The following is a 19,875-nucleotide window of genomic DNA, read 5'->3' as shown; positions in this document are numbered from 1 at the left end:
GATGGCGGGTGCCGAAGAGCCGGCGACATTGTCGGGCTTGTGCCAACCCATGGCGATCGCCACGGTGAGAGCGGTTTGGCCGTCAAGCCAGTTTCGAGGCGGTGTCTTCGAGTCGTGAATCGGGCCTCTGCGAGGGTTGAGGTCGAATACTGTCGTCGACCATTGATGGACAGGTCGTCGGACGTCGTCGCAGGTGAGGCCAGACGAGTCGGGGTGCGGATTCTGGCGATGGGTGTGGGTAATATTAGGGAAAAGAGTGGAGAACAGGGAGGAAGGAAAAAGGCGGGAGACATCGAGGATCAGCAGTTTTCTCGCTGGTATGGGGGAGGCGAGGGCTCATTGGCCAGTCCGGGGAGGAGACCGTGCTCGACCTGGGCTGCACACCCTCTCGCTTGAGAATCACCACCACTCACAACCCCCTTTCCGCCCTTTTCCCAATCCATACAAGGCCGCTGCCTCCAAGCGTCTCAAGCAGCCAAGCGGGCCCCGTGTCTAACTACACCCAGCTTGGCGTATGTTGGCGCGAAGGTATCTGTACAAGCGACATTCGAGCTGCTGTCGCTGCCCGTTTCCCGCTCCAGCAAAGCCAGGGAGCCAGGGCATTCATACTGCTCACGGCTGCAGGAGAGTGCCGTAAGTACCTAGAAGACGGAGAAACAGTGCCGTCCCTTCTCAGGGAGTCAAGGCCCCAGTGCAGCCATGCAGAGCCAACACCAGTAGCATTATTGCTCCCTCCCGCTAGGATTTCTGGCACATGCTGGCCCGCTAAGCAGGCAACTAATACACTACAGTGAGGGATCGCCAGTATGCACGTGTAAGGCGGCGTGGTGTCGTTTTCTGGCACGCTGGATCGCAGACCAACAGCCCCTCCCGCTCTTGTCCGGCCGATCACTCGATCAGCATCAGCAATAAAGTGAGGATGCTCACGGCACGGTGTGCACGCCCAGGCATTGCCCAGGGTTGTCGATTGATCGTTGCGTTCCACCGATGCTGATTTGATAGCTTACCACAGTAAATCATGGCTGGCAGTTCTTTGCGATGTGTCTTAAGTGGACACCCAATGCGCGTCAATCCTTGAAGGGAAACAGGGCCAGAGGTCTGGGGTGGACACTTGACCTTGAATCGACACTGACAGCAGTGACAGGACGCCGGGTACTGGGTACGTGCCAACGCCAGGGAGGTTATTGCAGGCACGCTGCCACGCTGGGCCAAGGACCAGGACCTGAGGGAGGCGTCGCTCCGTGCGGACAAGCCGGCGGAAATGCGTGCTTCTCCATGCGCCACACTGTCCGCAAAAGTACCGTCGTCGTATCGTCTACCCACTCGCAGTCAGGATGTTGGGGAGTCCGTGGCCGTTGAAAGGGGGTGCGCTTCCTCATCTGGGGATCCTCGGGGAAGGCGGTGGTCGGCTATGACATGACAGCAAAATGCCCGTGAAAACTGACAAGCAGGTTTGCCGATGACTAAACCGACAAGCGAACATGCTGCACGCATTGGACTGCGCTTTCGCAATGATTATGACTGTCGGCATTCGGTAATGTAATGTGAATGAGATGAGTGTCAAGAACAGCCACAGTCCTTCCCCCATAGCACTAATTCCGGAAGCCATCCTGTCCGAGCTAGTTTCTAAGCAGAGGGATTCTTCTGTCGGACGTGATGGTCTCCCAGCTGTATGCTCTTATCTTGGATGTTCAGGTGATTGTTGCTGCTCTCTCATCGAGCTGTTCACGCACATTCTGACAAGTGGACGGACGGATGACAGGCAGACCTGGAGGATGCTGGGGGCCTTGGTGTCGTGCGTGTGTAAAATTAGGAAGGTAACGCAAGAGAGGGCCAAGTGGGCTTTTCCAGCGTCGAGAGCGGGGCCAGCGAGCAACAACAGAGGCACTGAACTTGCGGGGGATAAGAATCAGTCCAGAACAGGTAGCCGCGACTTGGAAGAGTCCGTCAGCATACAGTACCGGAAACTGTGCCCTCTTTCCTTCCATCGTGCCTGCCCGCCAGCCAAGTGGTCACAGTCACAGTCAGCAATAAGCTGGAGGGACGTGCTACAGCCTGTTCACTGTCTCCCCCGCGAAAAGCAAGAACAAGACCATCTCAAGCTAATAACTGGCTGACTGACTGTCTAGCCTTCCAGGTTCCATTGTCTCAAAATGATGTCTCGTAGCGGCAGATTTTAACATGACCGCCGAGTCTGAAGGATCGGTTCTTGCCTCCTACATTGTGTTACTATGACATGACCAACAGCCCAGAGTGCCAATGCTCCTTCCTTCAAAGCAGATAACAGAACAAAGAGAGGATTTTACCAGGTATAATATCGGTGGGAAGGTAGACTGGCCTTGTATAGAAGGCATGTACAGTACCTACTACACAGTACCTTGCCCAGGTAGGTACATAGAAGTCATGCTGTGTCGCAGTTTCCTTTTTACTTTTGCGCCATGTAAACGCGGCCGATGACACGGCTCAAGGCCTCAAGGTTCAAGCCAAGTCAATACCAAGCAAAGACACTTGATCAATCACTTTCATTGCAAGCCCAAGCCCAAGCCCAAAACCGAAGCCCAAGCCGAGTCCGCCACGGCTATGACGGTAATTATTTACAATACCAAGAACCTATTTTGTGGTGACCTCCTCAACTCGTTACCACAGTCCACTCCGGCGACGCAGCGAGTCTAGTGAGGTCAGGTTACTTACTCCAGATTGAACAGAACTCTTCGTCATTGGCCGACTCTCTCGCTCCCGACGCTGCTTGGATAACTTTGCAAGCCATCAGCACTGAAGAGGAATGGTATGATACGATACTGGACAAAAAGACAACCGAATTGATAGAAGGCCAGCCTGGTTCGCCTGGTTCTTGAGAGCCATCTCTCCTCGGAGGAATCACCACGATGCACCCGGCCCCCCTAGCGCCCTCGACCTTGTCCTGGAAACTGTGGCGGCATCGCACAGTCGTAACCCCTGGCTTCAATCCTCCCATCATATGATGGGCATATGGTGGTATCGTCTCCTTCGTCCGTCGTGCTGCGCCAGTCTTGTGCCGACGACCTCCCCGGCGCCGGCAGACGCCCCCAAATGATGGCTTCGTCTGGTGCTGCAGGCCCCCAGCCTGCCCTCGTCCTAATGGTCCATTCGCTCCCTATTGCACCCGCCATGGCTTGCCTGCATCACCCATTTCTGGGCTCATTCCCTTACTGACTCCAAGCCACTAAGCCGGCCTTGGCCCCTGAGTCCCGAGTGCGCGCTGTGGGCACTGGGCACGACCTTGCTGAAGAGTGGATGAGCTAAGCAACCCGCAACTGCTCAAGCATTCACATCTGTCTGTCACTCAGGCTGCGCAACCCGACAATAGCCTGCATCAACACAAGACAGAGGCAAGTCAGACAGGTTGGGAACTTCACCTAACACATGCAGGGAAGCCTATAGTATCCCCCGCCAAATGTCTCGGTACCCGACTGTGGTAAGAGAAAGGAGAGAAACTCCTTACTCCTCCGACCCACGTAATTGGAAGTAATGGACCAAAAGCACCCTGCAGCCGACCATCCATAGCCTCGATGCCCTTACTAGTCTTCCCTCCAGCTCGTCCGATACAGACTCGCTTGACACACTTTTATTTTTAACACAGCAAATGCACGCACATAAGTTCTACCGCTTGTCTTGTTCCGCTAAAGCAGAGCGCACGACGTGGAGAGAGCGTTCCCGCCTGTCATGAGACGTCTATGGGGTTACTCAATTTCACTCGCTCTTCGAACGAGAACGAGACGAGGCGCCTATGCTGCGTATAAGTGATATCATGACGAGGATCCGGGCTGTTGTCGTGGGGTTTACCTGGTAATTGTTCAATTCGTGCGGCAATGACACTTTAGCCAAAGACGAGTCTCTCACGACAGGGGTAAGTAACGGCGCATATCCTCGTCGCTGCATTGTGTCTTTTAGGCTTTATTGTACGATGGCTTCTCCAGCCAACGGCAACCCGAGACCGGACCCAGACAAGAGGTTCGGTACACACGGCTTTTACGACTGCCGGATTGAGTTCGACCTTGCCTACCTTTCGCTCGATTTCTCCGGCTCCGCGCTTCTGACCAAGAAATCTGGCGGGAAGGACTTCGGCTTCGAGTTGTATCATGACTGTCAGCCGCCTTCGCTACCTCAGCGAGAGACATAGTTTGGTAACGAACAACCTGCAGGCCAGGCTGAGCGGGCCAATCCCGCCTGCAGGCTGTCAGGCATATCCCTTACAGGACCGGACTTGCGCTCGCTCAGTGTATGGCACCTAAATTAACAACACTCCCAAGCAGCTTGCCATGCGCACCCGCCGACCATACAGGTGGCAGCAACTCAGTGACCGAGCCTGCAGGTCGTCGGTCCCGCGCCGGCACAGCGAGTGAACGTGACCTGAAGATGCCGCCCGGCGCGTCTTATAGCAAATGCGTTAACCCTCGAGACAACCAGTTCGTGGCGTGGCGTGGGATCTGGGGTCCAGTGGCAATTATGCTTTGTCCTCTTGTCTTATACATGTCAATGCTTCGGCTTGATAGCCAATGCCACCACCTTCTGGCGAGCCATTTCGCTGCTCGCTGCTCCAGCCAGGGCACCGTTGGTTGCCCATGCCAGAGGACCCAGTCAGTCAACTTACGCAGGGCTCAGAGTGGTCAGAAATTACTGGTTGGTTGTTTGGTTTGTTAATTTATCAACTCCATTGCCTTGCCTTTGCCCACCCGCCTCGCCGGGCGATGGCCCAGCCCAGAAGACATGTGCAGCTGAATGCAACGCTGACCTTGCCATCTGCTACTCTCCTACGACTTCCTGCGCGAGCGAGCCTTGCCTTACCGGATGCCCGCCGTCCGACTACGTGCACCTGGTATTGTGACTGTCTATGGCTGACAGGCACGACAGATGACAGATGACGGCTCTGTGATGTTGACGTGACACCACTCCTGCGAGATTGCCCTTCAAGGACACCGGGGAACAGCGAGACGGCTTCCGGAGGGTCGCAAGCGGGCAAGGTAAAGAAAGGGCAAAGTCGTGTGATGACAGCCCTATCCAGTGTTGGATGGTGCTACTCCTATCCCGCGTCAGCTCTGTCCTACGTAGCAATCGATCCTCGCAAGGCAAGAAGATGCGACGTTTGTTTCCTGGCTTACTGTAGAACGCATGTGAAGAAGGGACATGTCACAGTCCATCTCACGTGATGGAGCAATTAGGAGCAATGTTTTGAGGAAATTATCAGTCTTTTTATCATCCCATTCGATGCATCCAGAAGTGCATTTAATCCAAAGAGGTAGGTAACATATATGGCTACAGTACAAAGATGTGTTTGTGTCATCACCCGCCATCGTCTCCCTAATCGATCATCTTGCCGGTCGGTTTCGACCTCCCTTTCGCCGTCAGACGGTGTTACCCCAGACCATGCCATTGCCCACTCAAACAGAATCCGTGACTCCGTGGAGTCATCGTCATCATTGTTCGTGGGCCGCTGCAATCACATCTGTCATGTCCAAACACACCCCTCCCCCACGCTATCGTATCTGTCGGTCTGTCTGTCTGTCTCAACTGCCTATTCACAGAGGCTGCATCAGACACTGGCACCACACACACACACACACACACACACACACACACCAGAAGTCGCTCTGCTCAAACCGCGGCAGCCGCACAGATGTGCCTTCTTTATAGCTCCAGCGTGGGCTCGACGCCCTTGACGCGGCCAATGACCTGCTCGGGGGCGTACTTGGGGATGACCTCGTCGTCGTGCAGCATCTCAAACTCCTCGGTGGCGTCGCGGCCCATGAAGTTCATGATGGCCTGCGGCCCGCCCGGGTGCTCGTCCAGCCACCCGCCCAGGTCCAGCACCACGCCCTTGACCACCACCCACAGGTCGTCCTTCTTGTTGTGCTTGGCCACCTCCTCCATGCTGTACTCCGTCTCCGGGATCTTGAACGCCTTGGGCTTCGGCTTGCCCGCCGTCGCCTTGCCCTCCTCCGACGAGGGCGTCGGCCCCGCCGAGGTGGAGTCCTGCTGCTGCTGGGTGGAGCCGCCGCCGCCGCCGCCTGACGAGGACGAGGACGATCCGGCGCCGGAGCCCCACTCTACGGAGATCTTGCCCGGGGTAGAGGGGTCCAGGTGCAGCGAGATCTGGCCGAGACGCTGGGCGGCGCCGCCGCCGGCAGCACCCTTCAGCGCCTGCTGGAAGAGGTAGTTGGAGGCGGTATCACCCGCCACACGGCCGTAGACGACGCACCCCAGCAGGGAGGAACCGCCGAGACGGTTGGCGCCGTGGACGCCACCAGCCAGCTCGCCGCAGGCGAAGAGGCCGTCGAAGGGCTTCTGCTCGGAGTTGAGGACCTGGGCCTTGTCGTTGATCTCGATGCCGCCCATGGTGAAGTGCAGGACGGGCTCCATGAGGGCGACGTGGAAGTCGTCGTCAATGTCGAGGGGCATGTTGTGGAAGAACTTCTTGCCCCAGGGGTCCTTCTGCTTGCCGTCGGCGATGGCGTTGTACGTGGTGAACGTCTTCTGCAGGTGGTCGGGCGAGCAGCCGATCTCCTTGGCCAGCTGGGCGCCGGTCATCTTCTTCATGAGGCCGCGGCCCGAGTAGTGGCGCGTGTGGAAGTCGAGCGTGTTGGACGCCTTGGAGTTGAGGATCAGGCGGATCGGGAACTTGCCCTTGTCCTTCTCCTTCCACATCATGCCCGACACGTAGTCGCGATGGCCGAGCTCGTCGCAGAACCGGTCGCCGTCGGCGTTCAGCAGCAGACCGCCCTCACCACGGAGGGCCTCGGCGGCCAGGAACTTCCACTTGGACCCGGGGTCCTTGGGGTCGACCAGACCTGTGGGGTGGACTTGGACCTTGTCCATGTCGATGCCGTTTCCACCAATGGCCATGACCATCTTCTGGCCATCACCCGTAGCGTGTGCGCCGTTGGTTGTGGCCAGGCCGAAGGTGTCTGGGCGCCACTTCTTCAGCAGGGAGCTGTCGCTGAAGTCGGCGGCGTAGCCACCAGTGGCCAGGACGACGGGGCCGTCGACTGTGGCCTCCTCGCCGCCAAACTCGTATGTGACACCGGTGATTGTGTTGCCCTCCTTGTTCAGCTTCGTGACGCGAGCCTTCTTGATGATCTGCACTCTCTCGGGCTCGGTCTCGGCCAGCTCCTCTAGCCTCTGCATGAGGGCGTATGTGATGGCCATGCCGGGGAACTTGGCATCATGGCCACGGTGAGTTCTCGGCTGTGAGTGGCCACTGCGAACATGTTAGCAAAAATGCCCCTAAAATGGCGAAAAATTATCAAATTGTAGAATTGCACGTACCCTAGCCGAGAGACCAGAGTCAGGTCTAGGTTGAAGACGTCCTGCAGCCACTCAACGGCGGCGGCGGACTTGTAGGTGAGGACCTTGATGAGGTCGGGCCGGGCCTTGTCACGGGCGGACTTGAGGGTGTCATCGTAGAACTGCTTGACGCTGTCCTGGATCTTGTGGTCGACCTGCGTCCTGGTGAGGGCGCCGTTGATGCCGGAGGTGGCCTTTGTGGAGTTTCCGCCGAAGAAGCCTGCAGTGGTGCCGGGGCGAATTAGACCGAGTCATTAAGAGAGAGAGAGAGTGCACCCTGCCGAGTGCAGCCGGGTGGTGATGTGGAGCACCACAGTCGCAAGCTAATTGCGACTTGCTAATTGCTGAATGCTTGATTTTGATTTCTGCTTACCTTGCTTGTCAAGAACAACGACGTTTCCTCCAGCGAGATAGATGGTGTGCGCAGCGCTCAGTCCGGACACTGTCGAGATGCAATTGTCAGCGGGTTGTTGTCTTTCGTTTCGTTCCACGGGCCACGGGCAACCGATGACGGCATGTGATCATGGCTGTTCGGCTTGCATTCTGTGGGGTAAAATGGTAGAGGCAGAGGGAGACTTACAGCCGCCGCCAACGACAATTACTCTGGGCGCCATTTTGGAAGACCGAGCTGAGTCCCCTGGGGTATCTGGTGGTAGTAGGAGAGAGAGCGCCGATGAGATGAGTCTGGAGAGAGAACAGAAGAGGAAGAGGAGAAGGAGGAGTATGGGGAGTGAGAGGGAATCTAGGAGAAGAAGAAGAGGAAAGGAAAAAGCTTGTGAAGAAGAGGCAGACGACAGGAATGTGATCGGTTGATATGTAGGGCCAGTAGCCAGTAGCCAGTAGGTACCTCCTCCCCAGGGCAGTGTGTGTGCCGGTGAAGAGACGAAAGCGGGCGGGTTGCTAGTGGGCTACAGGCGACTTACATGTACTTACGCAGGCACTTACAGGTGCGCTACCCCGAACTCTCCTTCCCTGGTTCCCTAATAAGCCGATTTGCTGGCACGCTGATTCGTGAGCCGAGGTCGACTTTTGGACCTTGGACCGGGCTTGGATGGGCCTCAGGGCTGCTCACTGCGACCGGACGGGAAGAAGGCCGGTTCTGGGGCACTGGGGGGCACCTGCTGGGTCACTCCGCGGCGCATTCAGGCCAATGGGGATCCAGCGCAGTCGTCGGTATGCACTCTGATGCTCGGCCCGGTTCTCGTGTCATGGATGCGAAAACGGCTTCATCCAAGTCCAGAATAAACTCAACAAGATTGAGGCATATAAGAAATAAGAAATCTCGCGATGCGCTTCATTGGAGTTAGCTAGTTTCTGCACTCGCATCTAACGTTATTCTGTATTCTGTCTTGTATTGTTGGGGCAGCAATAAGGGGACCCTCCCTGGCATTCGCACCCTGTTTGACCGAGCACCTGCACAGCACCAGCAAAGCACCAGCAAAAAGCACCTCGCAGTCCTTCGGCCATTTGGGCCGAGGCGCTGCTTGGGGGGAGTGTGTGGGGGTCAGTTGGGGGAGAGAACACTGCATTTTGTTGTTGTTGGGGGTCCGCTTATTCGCAGCAGAAGAAGCATCCTTACTATGCAGTAGCTTACCTACTTACTAACTGAAGGATTTATTAGGTGTCAACTTTTAGTCAATGTCGCCGATTGCGGCTTCGTCAAAACAGAACAATTCAATTGTGATGCTTCTCTTCAGATGAGAACATTTGGGAGGGAGAGCAAGTTTTCTCCACAGTCACAAGCCGTCCCCCGCAGCAGTCAAGTCAAGTCAAGTCAAGGTCAGGCCAGTGGAGGTCAGCCGCCCATCTCCGTCGTCCAATCCGCCTCCACGTGTAATAAATAAGGCAAGCAATGGTCATTCACTTTCACATGTGAAGCGTGCGACGCTGACGTTTGGGCAGGTTACAATTCCAGGGGAGGGGACGGCTACAGTCTGGAATCTCCGCCTAATGGATGTACTCTAATCAAACCCCGTCCGTCTCTTCTCCATACAGAACCAAATTGGCTGCCGGAAATCCCCCCCACAGTTTCAGTCATGTATTTAGCAAGTCATATGATGTGATGTCGTGGGTGCGGGAATCCGGGGTCGCGGATATGCTCTATGCTACGCTTTCAGCTTGTCGTTGGCATGTGAAAGCCGCCACGGTCGGTCTGTAGTACTCTGTACCCCTTCAGTGCCAGAGAAGATCACGCGCACACTCAAGTGAGAATCTCACACACTACTGAGAATAATGATAATTGATGATGTAAGTCAAGGCCACGTGCACGGAAGAGGCAACGCAATGCCCTTGCCTTGCCTCAAGCGATGGCGCACAGCACACATACAGTACACATACAGCACGATGCAGCTGAGCTCAGCACTGAGCCCGGGCGAGCGAGTGCCGGACCAACAATTCGGGAGTTGGATACTATCTTCCTCCTCTCTAGGGGTAGCTCTCTGCAGCCTCGCCGCAATTCAGTCTATTGAGGAGATTACATATCAATTGCCTCGGGTTGAACTGTCGTCTCGCTCTACCTGCGAGTTTGGGCAGCGCGAACGGCACTTACTATGCGCAGTATGAACTTTTCGCCCCAAACCTACCCCAACCTTAAGGACCAGGTACCAGTAAGTGCAGAGGGGCTGACTTTCAAAACCCATCCGACTTGATGATGGCTACTTGGAGACGAGTTCTGTTCATGGTTCTATCTCCTCCCTCCTCAACTTCCGTCGTCGAAGGGTAGATGATCGTGAGGTTCATTAAGAAGGTTGCCATCCCTCTTCCTGAGGCATGCTCTCGGGGAAGGGAAGGGCGGCAACATCGAATGTCCCTACTGTAGACTGTAGTGGGCTGGACAAGATGCTGCGAGGCAAGTCTATGCATCATTGTGCGGCTGTGTTGGCTACCAATCCTCCTCTAGCGGCGGCTAGGAAGGATCATAGAAGGGGTGCCACCCCTTGGTCTAGACGTTTTCCCGCGCTCTCCTACGTCTTTGCGTCGCCCTCCCAGGCATTCTGCCCCGTCTTTAACCACCTTTCCCACCAGTGCTTATCCGGCTTTCCTGGACTGGCGTCCTTGTGCGCTGTCGCCTCCTGTCACAGCCTCTTTGCCCAGAGCGCCATGGCGCGCTTAAGGAGGAGATCGAGGGGAGGAAATGGGGAGGAATAGTGTGACGAAGATGCCTGGGTTTCACTGTGGATTATCGTAGCTTGGTAGGCAGCGGACAGTGAGTGGGTGGTGCTCCCGGCCGTTCGTCGCGCCCCTGGCTTCGACGCCACCTACCCGTTTATTCTGCTGACATAAGACGCCTAAAACCCGGTTGTCCTCCCACCCAACCTGAAGAGCCCCACGGGGCTTCTATGTATTACCTCTCTCCAAACGCTTGGGGATGCGACACTATCGCGAAGGTCTCCAAGGCCCAGCAAAGAGCTATAGTACCTAGGTGTTGTATAATTTCTTCACGTTCCACTGACAGTGATCAAGTCGATCACCGTAAGGCTCTGGTCCCAGGCTCAGCCCTTGCTGTGGCTTGGCCTAGAACTGCTTGCAAGGCCCCCGGGGCCGCCCTAAGCACTGCTTTTTTCCTAATTTTGGGGGCGGCATCGAGAAGGATTCCTTCAGCTTTTGCGCAGTCCAGCCTCTGCCCACCTATCATCACTCTCCCTGCCACGCCCATCTTACTCCGAATGAGGGCACACAAGCCTGTCGCGCCAAACGCCAAGGTCATGATGGCCGGCTGCATGGGACAAGGGTGGCATCGTTGGACAAACCCCATTCGGGGCCAGCCGAATTGGATGAAGCTACTCTCCGTTGCAGCCACCTAGTGGCCATGCCCTTTAGGTAACTCGTAGAGAGAGTGACACTGAGAGAGACACTAAGAGAGAGAGAGAGAGACAGAGGTTGAAGAACCGCAAGCGCGCACGCTGTGTCAGTGAACGTCCGAAGTCCGGGGTTCGTCGGGCAGGCTGCAGATCCTTTTCATTTCTTATCAAGTCTGCGTTGGTGCGTGCGACCTTCTCTTCGTTCCTTTCAGAGTGAACTGTGTTTTGCCTGCCTGCCTGTCTGTCCATCTGTCGTATTATATGTGACCCCGTCGTAGTCTTCGGCGTCCATTCGTTGTCGTTGTCGTCGACCCGCCTCGTGATGGCGACCGATCCGCATCACCAACAACAGCCACAACAGCAACAGCAAGAACAATACACGAGCTACGACTGGAACTCGCCCGAGGTCGCCCCTCAACACCATCAGCATCAGGAGTACTACGGTGGTGAGCACCACCAGCCTCACCAGTATGCGGAGACAACAAAGTACGCTCCTCAGGTCCAGCCCTACCAGGAGGTAGCATACGACAGTCTTCCTCAAGTCGCACACGACAACTCCAATTACCCTCAGGTTGCCTACGACAAGACCCTGCCCGAAGCATTACCACCACACGCGTATCAGCAGCATTCACCACAGCCGCCGTACGACTCGCAACAGTACAACTACTATCAGCAATCACCGGCGGCTGATGCTCCCCAAGTATACGAGGGTGAGAAGAAAACCCTCGGGCTACGCAAACGCACATTGCTCATTGTCTTGGGCCTCATCATAGCCTTGGTGGTGATAGCTGCGGTGCTGGGCGGCGTGCTTGGTACACAGTTAGGAAAAGACAAGAAGAGCAAGGATGAGGACATACCGACCACGACGGCGAGCTCAACGCCGACCTCGAGTCCGACCCCGACGGCCACCCCCATAATACTCGACACGTCCAAGCTCAGCGCAGTGAACTGGACAGACTCGGACAACACGGACTACCAGGCCGTCTTCTGGCAGGACAACCAGACGAACCTGATCATGTCGCTGTCCGACTCGGGCGGCAAGACGTGGGAGACGACCAACATCTCCGACATCATGAGCTCGTCCTTCTCCGCCAAGGCCGGCACGCACCTCAGCGCCGCCGTGCGCGGCTACCCGTGGACGAGCTCGCCGTGGAACAAGGAGTTTGGCATCGCGCTCTACTACATCGCCGAGTCGGGCGTCATCGAGGAGGTCTACAGCACGGACATCCGCGGCGCGAGCTGGAAGCGCGGCACGCTGACGACGTCGAGCGCCAACCTGCAGGCGGCCGACGGCTCGTCGCTCGCGGCGTGGTGGAGCGAGTGCGAGGTCAACTGCACGGATATCACGTGGCTGTTCTACGAGGACCCCGACGGCTCGCTGATGTACGCGGGCGACGACGACTGGGCTGCGCCGCAGTTCCTCGTGCGGAACATAGTCAATTCGGCAGGCATCGCGGCAACTGCCATCCCGTTCAACAGCTCGGCGTCCCCCGCGGCGAATAGCCCCCGCGTCTACTACCATGACTCGAATGTGCTGCAGGAGCTGATGTATACCTTTGACCCGGAGCCAACATGGTACTATGGTAAGAAGACTGCCCTGTTTTCACGCTCTAGGGAAGTTGGGACGCTCACAAACAAACAGCAAGTACCATCTTCAAAGACCTACCAGCAAATCCACCGCAGATTGCTGCAGTCAATTATGAAGACCCAGCTGATCCTGGAATCGGAAGGGTGCGGCTTCTCGTTGTAGCGAATTTCGATAACGGCACGTTAGCTACAAATTACTGGTAAGTTGTTCTTGCGCAACTCATAGTCTTGAGCCATGACTGCCATGAGGGAACATCTAGAGACAAGCGTCTAGCTCTGCTGCACTGGTCTGTTCTTAAATATCTCTGGATCGAGCCAGCACTTTCATCAAACCAAAGACTGACTTCAAGTGCACAGGAATGGAGCGAGCTGGCACGAAGGTGCGGTCCCAAGCATGCTGGGGAAGCAGCTTACGAACTTCACGACGATATCCCTGATGTCGGCAACCGAGCTCAAATTCTTCGGCGTGACGCCGGAGGGCGAGCTCCATGTCTATACTGTTGACCATGACGACCCTCTGACTTGGACGTATGATAGCGAGATTAATCTGATATAGCGGCGTTTATCTTCCCGATTCCCCATTAGTTTCACTGCGAAGGAAAAGCTGTGATCGCCACGTAGAAATATAATCATAAGCGCGAACCAGAGTATATCTGTGATGATTTGGGGGAATTTATATACCCAGGACTGTTCACGGCAAGCGGGAGTTGTTAGTGGTTTGGGGTTAGGGTTATGTATGGGGTTTAGCTTGTTTCTCACGGGACGAGGCGGGATACGTCATCTGATAGCGTTATCGGTCGAACCACCCGCCTTGATAAATAACTTGACTTGTTTCATCGACGAAACCCTTCTGTGAGCAGTCCTCAGTGAACGTAACGGCCTTGACATTCCGGTTCCACTACAGAGAACCTTAAAATGAAGCCGTCATACCTGTACACAGTCGCAGCACTCACCTCCCTCGCACACTCACAACTCATGGTCCCCCTCCACAAGCACCGAGGAGGCCAGGCCATCCCCCCGCCGTTCAGCATGGAAGAAGCAAACGCAGACCAGCAGCAGCCCATGGGCCCCGTCGGCCCAGCCCTCCCGCCCGACGCAGCACCCGCGGACCCTCCCTCCGCTCCCGGCGGAGGAGGCGGCGGCGGCGGCCAGGGCCCGGTGATACTCTCGGACGTGATGGGCCGGGACAGGAGCATCAACATCTTCGCGGGCTTCATCCGCGACATCGAGACGGCGGCGCGGCGGCTGGACGACTCGGCGCAGAACTCGACGGTGCTGGCGCCGCTCAACTCGGCGATCGAGGCGCTGCCCCGCAAGCCGTGGGAGGACCCGCGCGACTACGGGCGGCTGGGCGCGGACGCGTACGAGGGCGAGGACGGCCAGGAGCGCGCGCAGCGCAACCTGCGGCGCTTCGTGGAGGCGCACATCGTGCCCAAGAGCCCGTGGGACGCCGGCGAGAGGGTGAGGGCGCTGGACGCCGGCGGTGGCGAGGTGTGGTGGGAGGACAAGGACGGTGTCAAGGTGGTGCGTCCGTCCTATCCTGCGGCGGCTGGCTCGGTGACTGGCTGCTTATGGTTATGATGGTTTACTGACGAGCGTGCAGGTCCAACCCGGGAACATCGAGGTTGTCAATGTTGCTAGCACGGTTGCGAATGGTCAAGTGGTATGTGGTCCTTTGGATGCCACCATTGAAAGCGATCACTTACGATCAAGATGTACTAACGATATACTACAGTGGATTCTCAAGGGCGTGCGCAACTACGCTTAACTGGAAGATGAAGTGTTATGAGTAATGAACCGTTCGCATGAACAACGAAGAAGGCCTGCTCACATGCAATATGAGGATCTCGAACAAGCACTTCCTGCCATCACTAATCAAGGTATAAGTGTATAAGGGTGTTGTTTCAGTCTCTGGGAGTTTCGGCTCATTGGGCTGGGCTACGATGGATTTACGAAAATACCGTGTTAGTTAATGGCGTCTTTACATATCATGAATATCATATCTCTTTACATGATATTTACTGATATTCCTTTGAGGCATAGCCGCAGCGGAATTAGCTATTGTGTGGAGAGTGGGTCTGAAGTGTACACTGCCAGGATCCAAACACGGGGCGAGGTCGATCGCGTGTGGCACGGTCTCTCGCAGGCACCCGTATTCTCCCCTGCCTCATTGGCTTACTCTTATTGTCTCGCCCTCCGTCGCAGCCGCTTGCCCACGCTATTACTGTTCCCAGCTGTCCTCATATCGTTGCCTTAAAGGCTACGGCTTATTCTAACCAAGCAACTACAGCATACCCTTAGCAATCCTCTGCAGAACGTGCATGAGACGGTGAGGAGTGGGAATTGGCTGGGAAGAAAATGCTCGCTCCCCCTTCCGCTTCCTACATATCTCTGCACTCATGATTTCCTTCCGGTCCTGGTTCAATCTCACGGGACCTCCGCCATACACGCCAATAGGTGAACCCCCATCCGACGAGAAATATCTTCAGGAGACGTCCAAGTACTGGTTCGGCAACATCGAAGGCTTCACAAAGTTCACTAGCCTCAGGAAGCCTAGCAACATGTCGTCGACCTCCTCGACGAAAGACATCATCATGGTGGACACTCGGCCAAACTCTCCGTCAACTGATGTTGAGGCAGAGCCTCTCATCCCGCAGCCTACTGTCCATCAGCCTCCCTCAGACAGCGATGACGGAGATAAGGATGAACCTGGGTTTGCCGTTTACGTTGACGCCGTCGGCTTTGCTCACGTCGTCTGCTTCATCTTAGCACTCGGCTCCCTCTTCACCTTCTCCGTCACCGGTGGCAGACTGGGTGACCACATCGGCGACTGGCCTGGCCAGTACGCGGTCTACTGGATTGCCATGGTTTGGAACTTCGCAGGGAACGTGCGCAAGCTCTTCAGAATCAGTCTGCGAAACACGCACATCCGTGTTGCCATCAACAGCATGGAGTGTTCCATTGGCGGTGTTGGCGGCGAGAGCCCTAGCGGCATGCTGCTTCGGAAATTCTGCTCCTCGATCATTCACCTGACCGTCGGCATGCTGGTTATTGGGTTCACGGCCCATGCTGGCAAGGAGATGGGGCGTTGCTATGGATCGTACTGGTCGTGTCGTGACTCGAACTTTAGTCCTGTCGTAATAGGCTTTGCTTCGGCTCTCGGGTATGTTTCTTTGTTTTGCTTCCTATTGATAATATGTTTGTGTGGATGCTGACAATATCAACAGGGCTATTCAGACCATCCTCGCCTTCATGGAGCCTTTCCCTAGGTTGGTGTCTAAATATGTGTGTATCCGCTTCTCTATCGGGACAGTGAATCGGAAAGATTTAGAGAGTGCCAACATCTACTTGGCCTGAGTCAAATAGAATGATCATATCGGTTCCATCGAGGTAGCTTCATCTATCTACTGTCTGATGTATCATATCACATATTAGCAGAGTACAACTAGCGAGGAAACAGACGGCGTTATGGATGATATTATGGTTTTGGTTTTGTTGTGTCAGTTTGCCCATTACATAGCAATTCATATGTCGATACCCTGTACTCAGTTGCTATGATATACTGCATCTATTTTACATATGGAGGCCATACCTATCTTGAAACTCGGTCAAAGCAAAAGAGCTCAATCGACAATCAGCCTTGGAATTCAAGAAGAGAGAAGTTAATGATCGACTCTTGGAAGATAAAAACATGTAGTCACCACGAACAGAGACAGTACTTGAAACCTCATCTAGATTGAACACCATTATGGCTCTCGATGATAGACTCTAATGCAATGACGAACGGCCCTGCGAGCCCGAGCAATGGAAAGCGGTATATACAGAGTGGGAGTGTGTAGGTTCTAGTTCCTGTCGAGCTTCCGACGCTCGTTGCGCGTCCTCTTGAGCAGCTTCTTGTACTTCTTCTTCTTCATCCTCAGCTTCCGCCGCCTCAGCACGCTGAGCGCCAGCATCGTGTCCTGATGCCTGCTCTCCCTGCCCTCCTCAAACCGGAGCTGGCGCTGCGCCATCCGCTCCAGGAAGCTGCGGGGCTCGGCCTGCTCCTCGATCAGCTGCGGGCTGTGGGCCATGACCTTGATCTGACCGTCGGTGTCGGTCGTCTCCTCGATGGTGAAGACGGCCTTGTATACACGGTGGTGGGGAGCGGCCTCGTCTACGACGTCCTCGACGCCGGTTTCAGCCGCGGCCTCTGCGTTCGTGCCCTCTACCTCGGGCAGCGGTGGTGGGCGGAACGGGAGGAACTGGCCGGACATGGCGTTCAGCTGCACGTAGACGCTGGACTCGGTGCCGTCCGGGTGCTTGAAGTCGATCTTGTGCATGCTGTCGCCCTCCATCTCGTGCTGACCGCCAAGTCCGAGCTTGGACATGGGCTGCTCCAGTTCTTCGACCGTTCTGGACAGGGTAGAGATGATATCGGATGCCTTCTGTCCACGTGTGCGCGGGACGAATATGGAGGCAAATGCATCTTCTGTTATCGCTTTCGGCAGACTGTGGGTAACGGACATGGGCCGGTGGAGCGAGAAGAAAGTCGATAACGCCAGTGCTACAAAACTGTCAGTGATCACTCTTAATGCTGGTAGGTCGGCATTACACACATTCTTGGGGCAGATGCTGTGTGCTTGGGACACTGGGAAGCTTGTTCTTATCGGAGGCGTCCTTTGCTCTCCTCTTGCGCTTCTCGCCAGAAGATTTTGCCTCACTCGACCGAGACTGCGCTGGGGCAGGCGCGGCGGGGATATCCTTGGGGCCATTATCTGGGCTTGACGGATTCGAGGAGGACCATCGTCTCTGGTGCCGATTGGGTCTGTAGGGCAGGCTGAGGGCGGTCGTGGCTCGCGGAACCGTTGAGGAGAGGCCGGACAGGATCGGTGACTGAGGTGCCGCCGACGCCACGCGCCGGACGGATGAAGGCAACATGGTGATGCCTGCTCTGGAGGTTAGAAATGAAGCTCAGAAACAGAGAGTATCGACGAGATTGAAGAGAGCACGGAGGATGGGGCGGTTTACCTCAGTCAGGGTGTGTCTTTGCTGGTCAGACTGGCACTGATCACGTTCGATGATCGGAAAGGCAAAGCCTTGTTTCGGAGGGCGGCTAAACGAGGTGGACCGACCTTGCCTGGCGCCTCTGTAGGCCTGAGGCACCAATTAGACGAGAACACAGACCAACACTATCACTTGGCCAGTGCGTACCTTTTTAAAGACATTGCATCTCAGTCCCCGAATACTGTTCTCAATCATGAGAAGGAGCTAGAACATGGTATACGGTATTAAATTTCTTGAGCTCAAGTCAACATCATGTTTCATCTATACATATCGAGTTATGATGGAAGTTTCCTTCAAATACTGGAAGTTGCAGTGTTGTCACAGAGTGAACTGTCATTTTCTCTGAGTTTCGTCAACTACGGTAGCGATACTTTGCTAGAACGGCGATGCGAAGTTCCAAGATGAGCCTTTATGAATACACCTGGACCCTCGTTATGTTCAACGGGGGGAAAAAAAACCCACACTCGTCTGTTGTCCAAAGAGGCCCAGGCGAATCAAGAGTAGGTCGATCTCGATACGTCAAGAGCTTCGGCATACTCGCATTCCCCGCAGTCTCCTCCGCTGTCGGTCCAGACAGCATGCTTCAATCCCAAATTCCCTTCAATTAAGTTAAGTGAGTGTTCATTCTGAGGCTATTGGTGTCAGTAACATTCTCTAAAACAAGTGATGTGATTGTCCACCGGCAAGTGGCCGCGGACCGTCTTCGCTCCCCACATTCCGCCCGCCGCCGAACATCCATCGGAACACTGCCCGGTCCATAAGGTACTCCTACGGCACTTCTCCTAAGTGCAAGACTTGCATTCGGCTTAAAGCCGGGCACATATATAATAGCAATGTATAAGTATACATTTCCGCTTCGAGCCTGCAGACTCAGCACGAAACGCACATCAGTAAGACTATTTGGAAGTACAGCTGCCAATATGGTATCTCGTCATCTCAAATCCCCTGCCGTGACGGCCACGGCGAGCTTTGCAGCATCTCAGAAGGTCTCGGAAATTGTCAAATCGGTCATCGATGACATTAGGGCCAACGGAGACAAGGCCGTGCGGACATATTCGGAGCGATTTGATAAGTGGACTCCAGACTCTTTCAAGTTGTCAGACGACCAGATCCAAGATGCCATATCGAAGGTCTCACCTCAGACTATCAAGGATATTAAGGAGGCTCAACAGAATGTGCGGACTTTTGCTCAAGCCCAACGTGAGAGTATTAAGGATATCGAGATCGAAATTCAACCGGGTGTCTTCTTGGGTCACCGGAATAACCCAATCAACACTGCTGGAGCGTAAGTAGTCCAACATTATATGAGGCCTGTCCGGAGGCACATTTGGCTGAGATCCTTGATAGATATATACCGGGTGGGCGGTATCCCCTGCTTGCATCAGCTCATATGACAATTCTCACGGCAAAGGTCGCTGGCGTCAAGCATGTTATTGCATGTACGCCTCCTATCAACGGAGAGATCCCGAATGCAACCGTGGCTGCTGCACACTTCGCCGGAGCCGACGAGATCTTTATTCTTGGGGGCACGCAAGCGGTCGCCGCTATGTCTATTGGCACGGAAACTATAAAGAAGGTCGAATTCCTTGCAGGTCCTGGCAACGCCTTCGTAGCAGAAGCGAAACGCCAGCTATTCGGAGAGATCGGCATCGATCTCCTGGCTGGACCTACGGAGATTCTTATTGTCGCAGACGAGCAGGCAGATCCATTCACGCTGGCGACCGATCTACTGTCGCAGGCCGAGCATGGGCCAGACTCACCTGCGGTTCTTATCACAAACTCCGAGAAGGTAGGGCAGGAGACGCTGAGGTTTATCGAGGAGCAGCTGAAGAGTTTGTCTACCGCGCCGGTGGCGGGCACGTCATGGCGAGATTTTGGCGAGGTGATTGTGGCCGACGACATGGATGAGGCGTACCGTCTTGCGGATGACTTTGCGAGCGAGCATGTCCAGATCCTTACGAAGAATCCTCGAGAAGCGCTTGACAAGATGACGAATTATGGCGCCTTGTTTTTGGGAGAGAAGACCTGTGTGTCATATGGTGACAAGGTAACGCCCAATCTTCGACCCGTAGAAAATTGTTGCTGAACATTGCAGTGTATTGGAACAAATCACGTCTTGCCGACT

The 19,875-nt window shown here is 55.3% G+C and overlaps 6 protein-coding genes across 6 annotated transcripts; 4 read left to right on the top strand and 2 right to left on the bottom strand.

The window, feature by feature from the left end:
* Positions 1-5,664: 5,664 nt before the first annotated feature.
* UCRPA7_3751 (putative fumarate reductase protein) lies at positions 5,665-7,934 on the bottom strand (the record flags this gene model as incomplete). The annotated part of the gene is made up of 4 exons (XM_007916191.1): positions 5,665-7,234; positions 7,303-7,540; positions 7,694-7,762; positions 7,901-7,934. 4 exons carry the CDS (start codon positions 7,932-7,934, stop codon positions 5,665-5,667), a joined length of 1,911 nt encoding a protein of 636 aa, XP_007914382.1.
* A 3,508-nt stretch (positions 7,935-11,442) lies between these two features.
* UCRPA7_3750 (hypothetical protein) lies at positions 11,443-12,870 on the top strand (the record flags this gene model as incomplete). The annotated part of the gene is made up of 1 exon (XM_007916229.1): positions 11,443-12,870. The coding sequence occupies one exon, from the start codon at positions 11,443-11,445 to the stop codon at positions 12,868-12,870; it is 1,428 nt and encodes a 475-aa protein (XP_007914420.1).
* An 812-nt stretch (positions 12,871-13,682) lies between these two features.
* Positions 13,683-14,475, top strand: UCRPA7_3749 (putative fas1 domain-containing protein; the record flags this gene model as incomplete). Its single annotated transcript, XM_007916202.1, has 3 exons — positions 13,683-14,231; positions 14,311-14,370; positions 14,443-14,475. The coding sequence occupies 3 exons, from the start codon at positions 13,683-13,685 to the stop codon at positions 14,473-14,475; spliced, it is 642 nt and encodes a 213-aa protein (XP_007914393.1).
* Positions 14,476-15,106: 631 nt separating this feature from the next.
* Positions 15,107-16,064, top strand: UCRPA7_3748 (hypothetical protein; the record flags this gene model as incomplete). The annotated part of the gene is made up of 2 exons (XM_007916207.1): positions 15,107-15,870; positions 15,935-16,064. The coding sequence occupies 2 exons, from the start codon at positions 15,107-15,109 to the stop codon at positions 16,062-16,064; spliced, it is 894 nt and encodes a 297-aa protein (XP_007914398.1).
* Positions 16,065-16,549: 485 nt separating this feature from the next.
* On the bottom strand, positions 16,550-17,212 carry UCRPA7_3747 (putative duf1713 domain-containing protein; the record flags this gene model as incomplete). Its single annotated transcript, XM_007916292.1, has 1 exon — positions 16,550-17,212. The coding sequence occupies one exon, from the start codon at positions 17,210-17,212 to the stop codon at positions 16,550-16,552; it is 663 nt and encodes a 220-aa protein (XP_007914483.1).
* A 1,458-nt stretch (positions 17,213-18,670) lies between these two features.
* UCRPA7_3746 (putative histidinol dehydrogenase protein) lies at positions 18,671-19,836 on the top strand (the record flags this gene model as incomplete). Its single annotated transcript, XM_007916355.1, has 2 exons — positions 18,671-19,035; positions 19,098-19,836. The coding sequence occupies 2 exons, from the start codon at positions 18,671-18,673 to the stop codon at positions 19,834-19,836; spliced, it is 1,104 nt and encodes a 367-aa protein (XP_007914546.1).
* Between the last annotated feature and the right edge of the window lie 39 nt (positions 19,837-19,875).

Source organism: Phaeoacremonium minimum (genome assembly GCF_000392275.1).
Source record: "Phaeoacremonium minimum UCRPA7 unplaced genomic scaffold PA7_03_scaffold_290, whole genome shotgun sequence".
In the NCBI taxonomy this organism is placed as follows: domain Eukaryota; kingdom Fungi; phylum Ascomycota; class Sordariomycetes; order Togniniales; family Togniniaceae; genus Phaeoacremonium; species Phaeoacremonium minimum.
The sequence above is the reverse complement of the archived record's forward strand: the minus strand, read 5'-3'. Positions and strand labels throughout refer to the sequence as shown.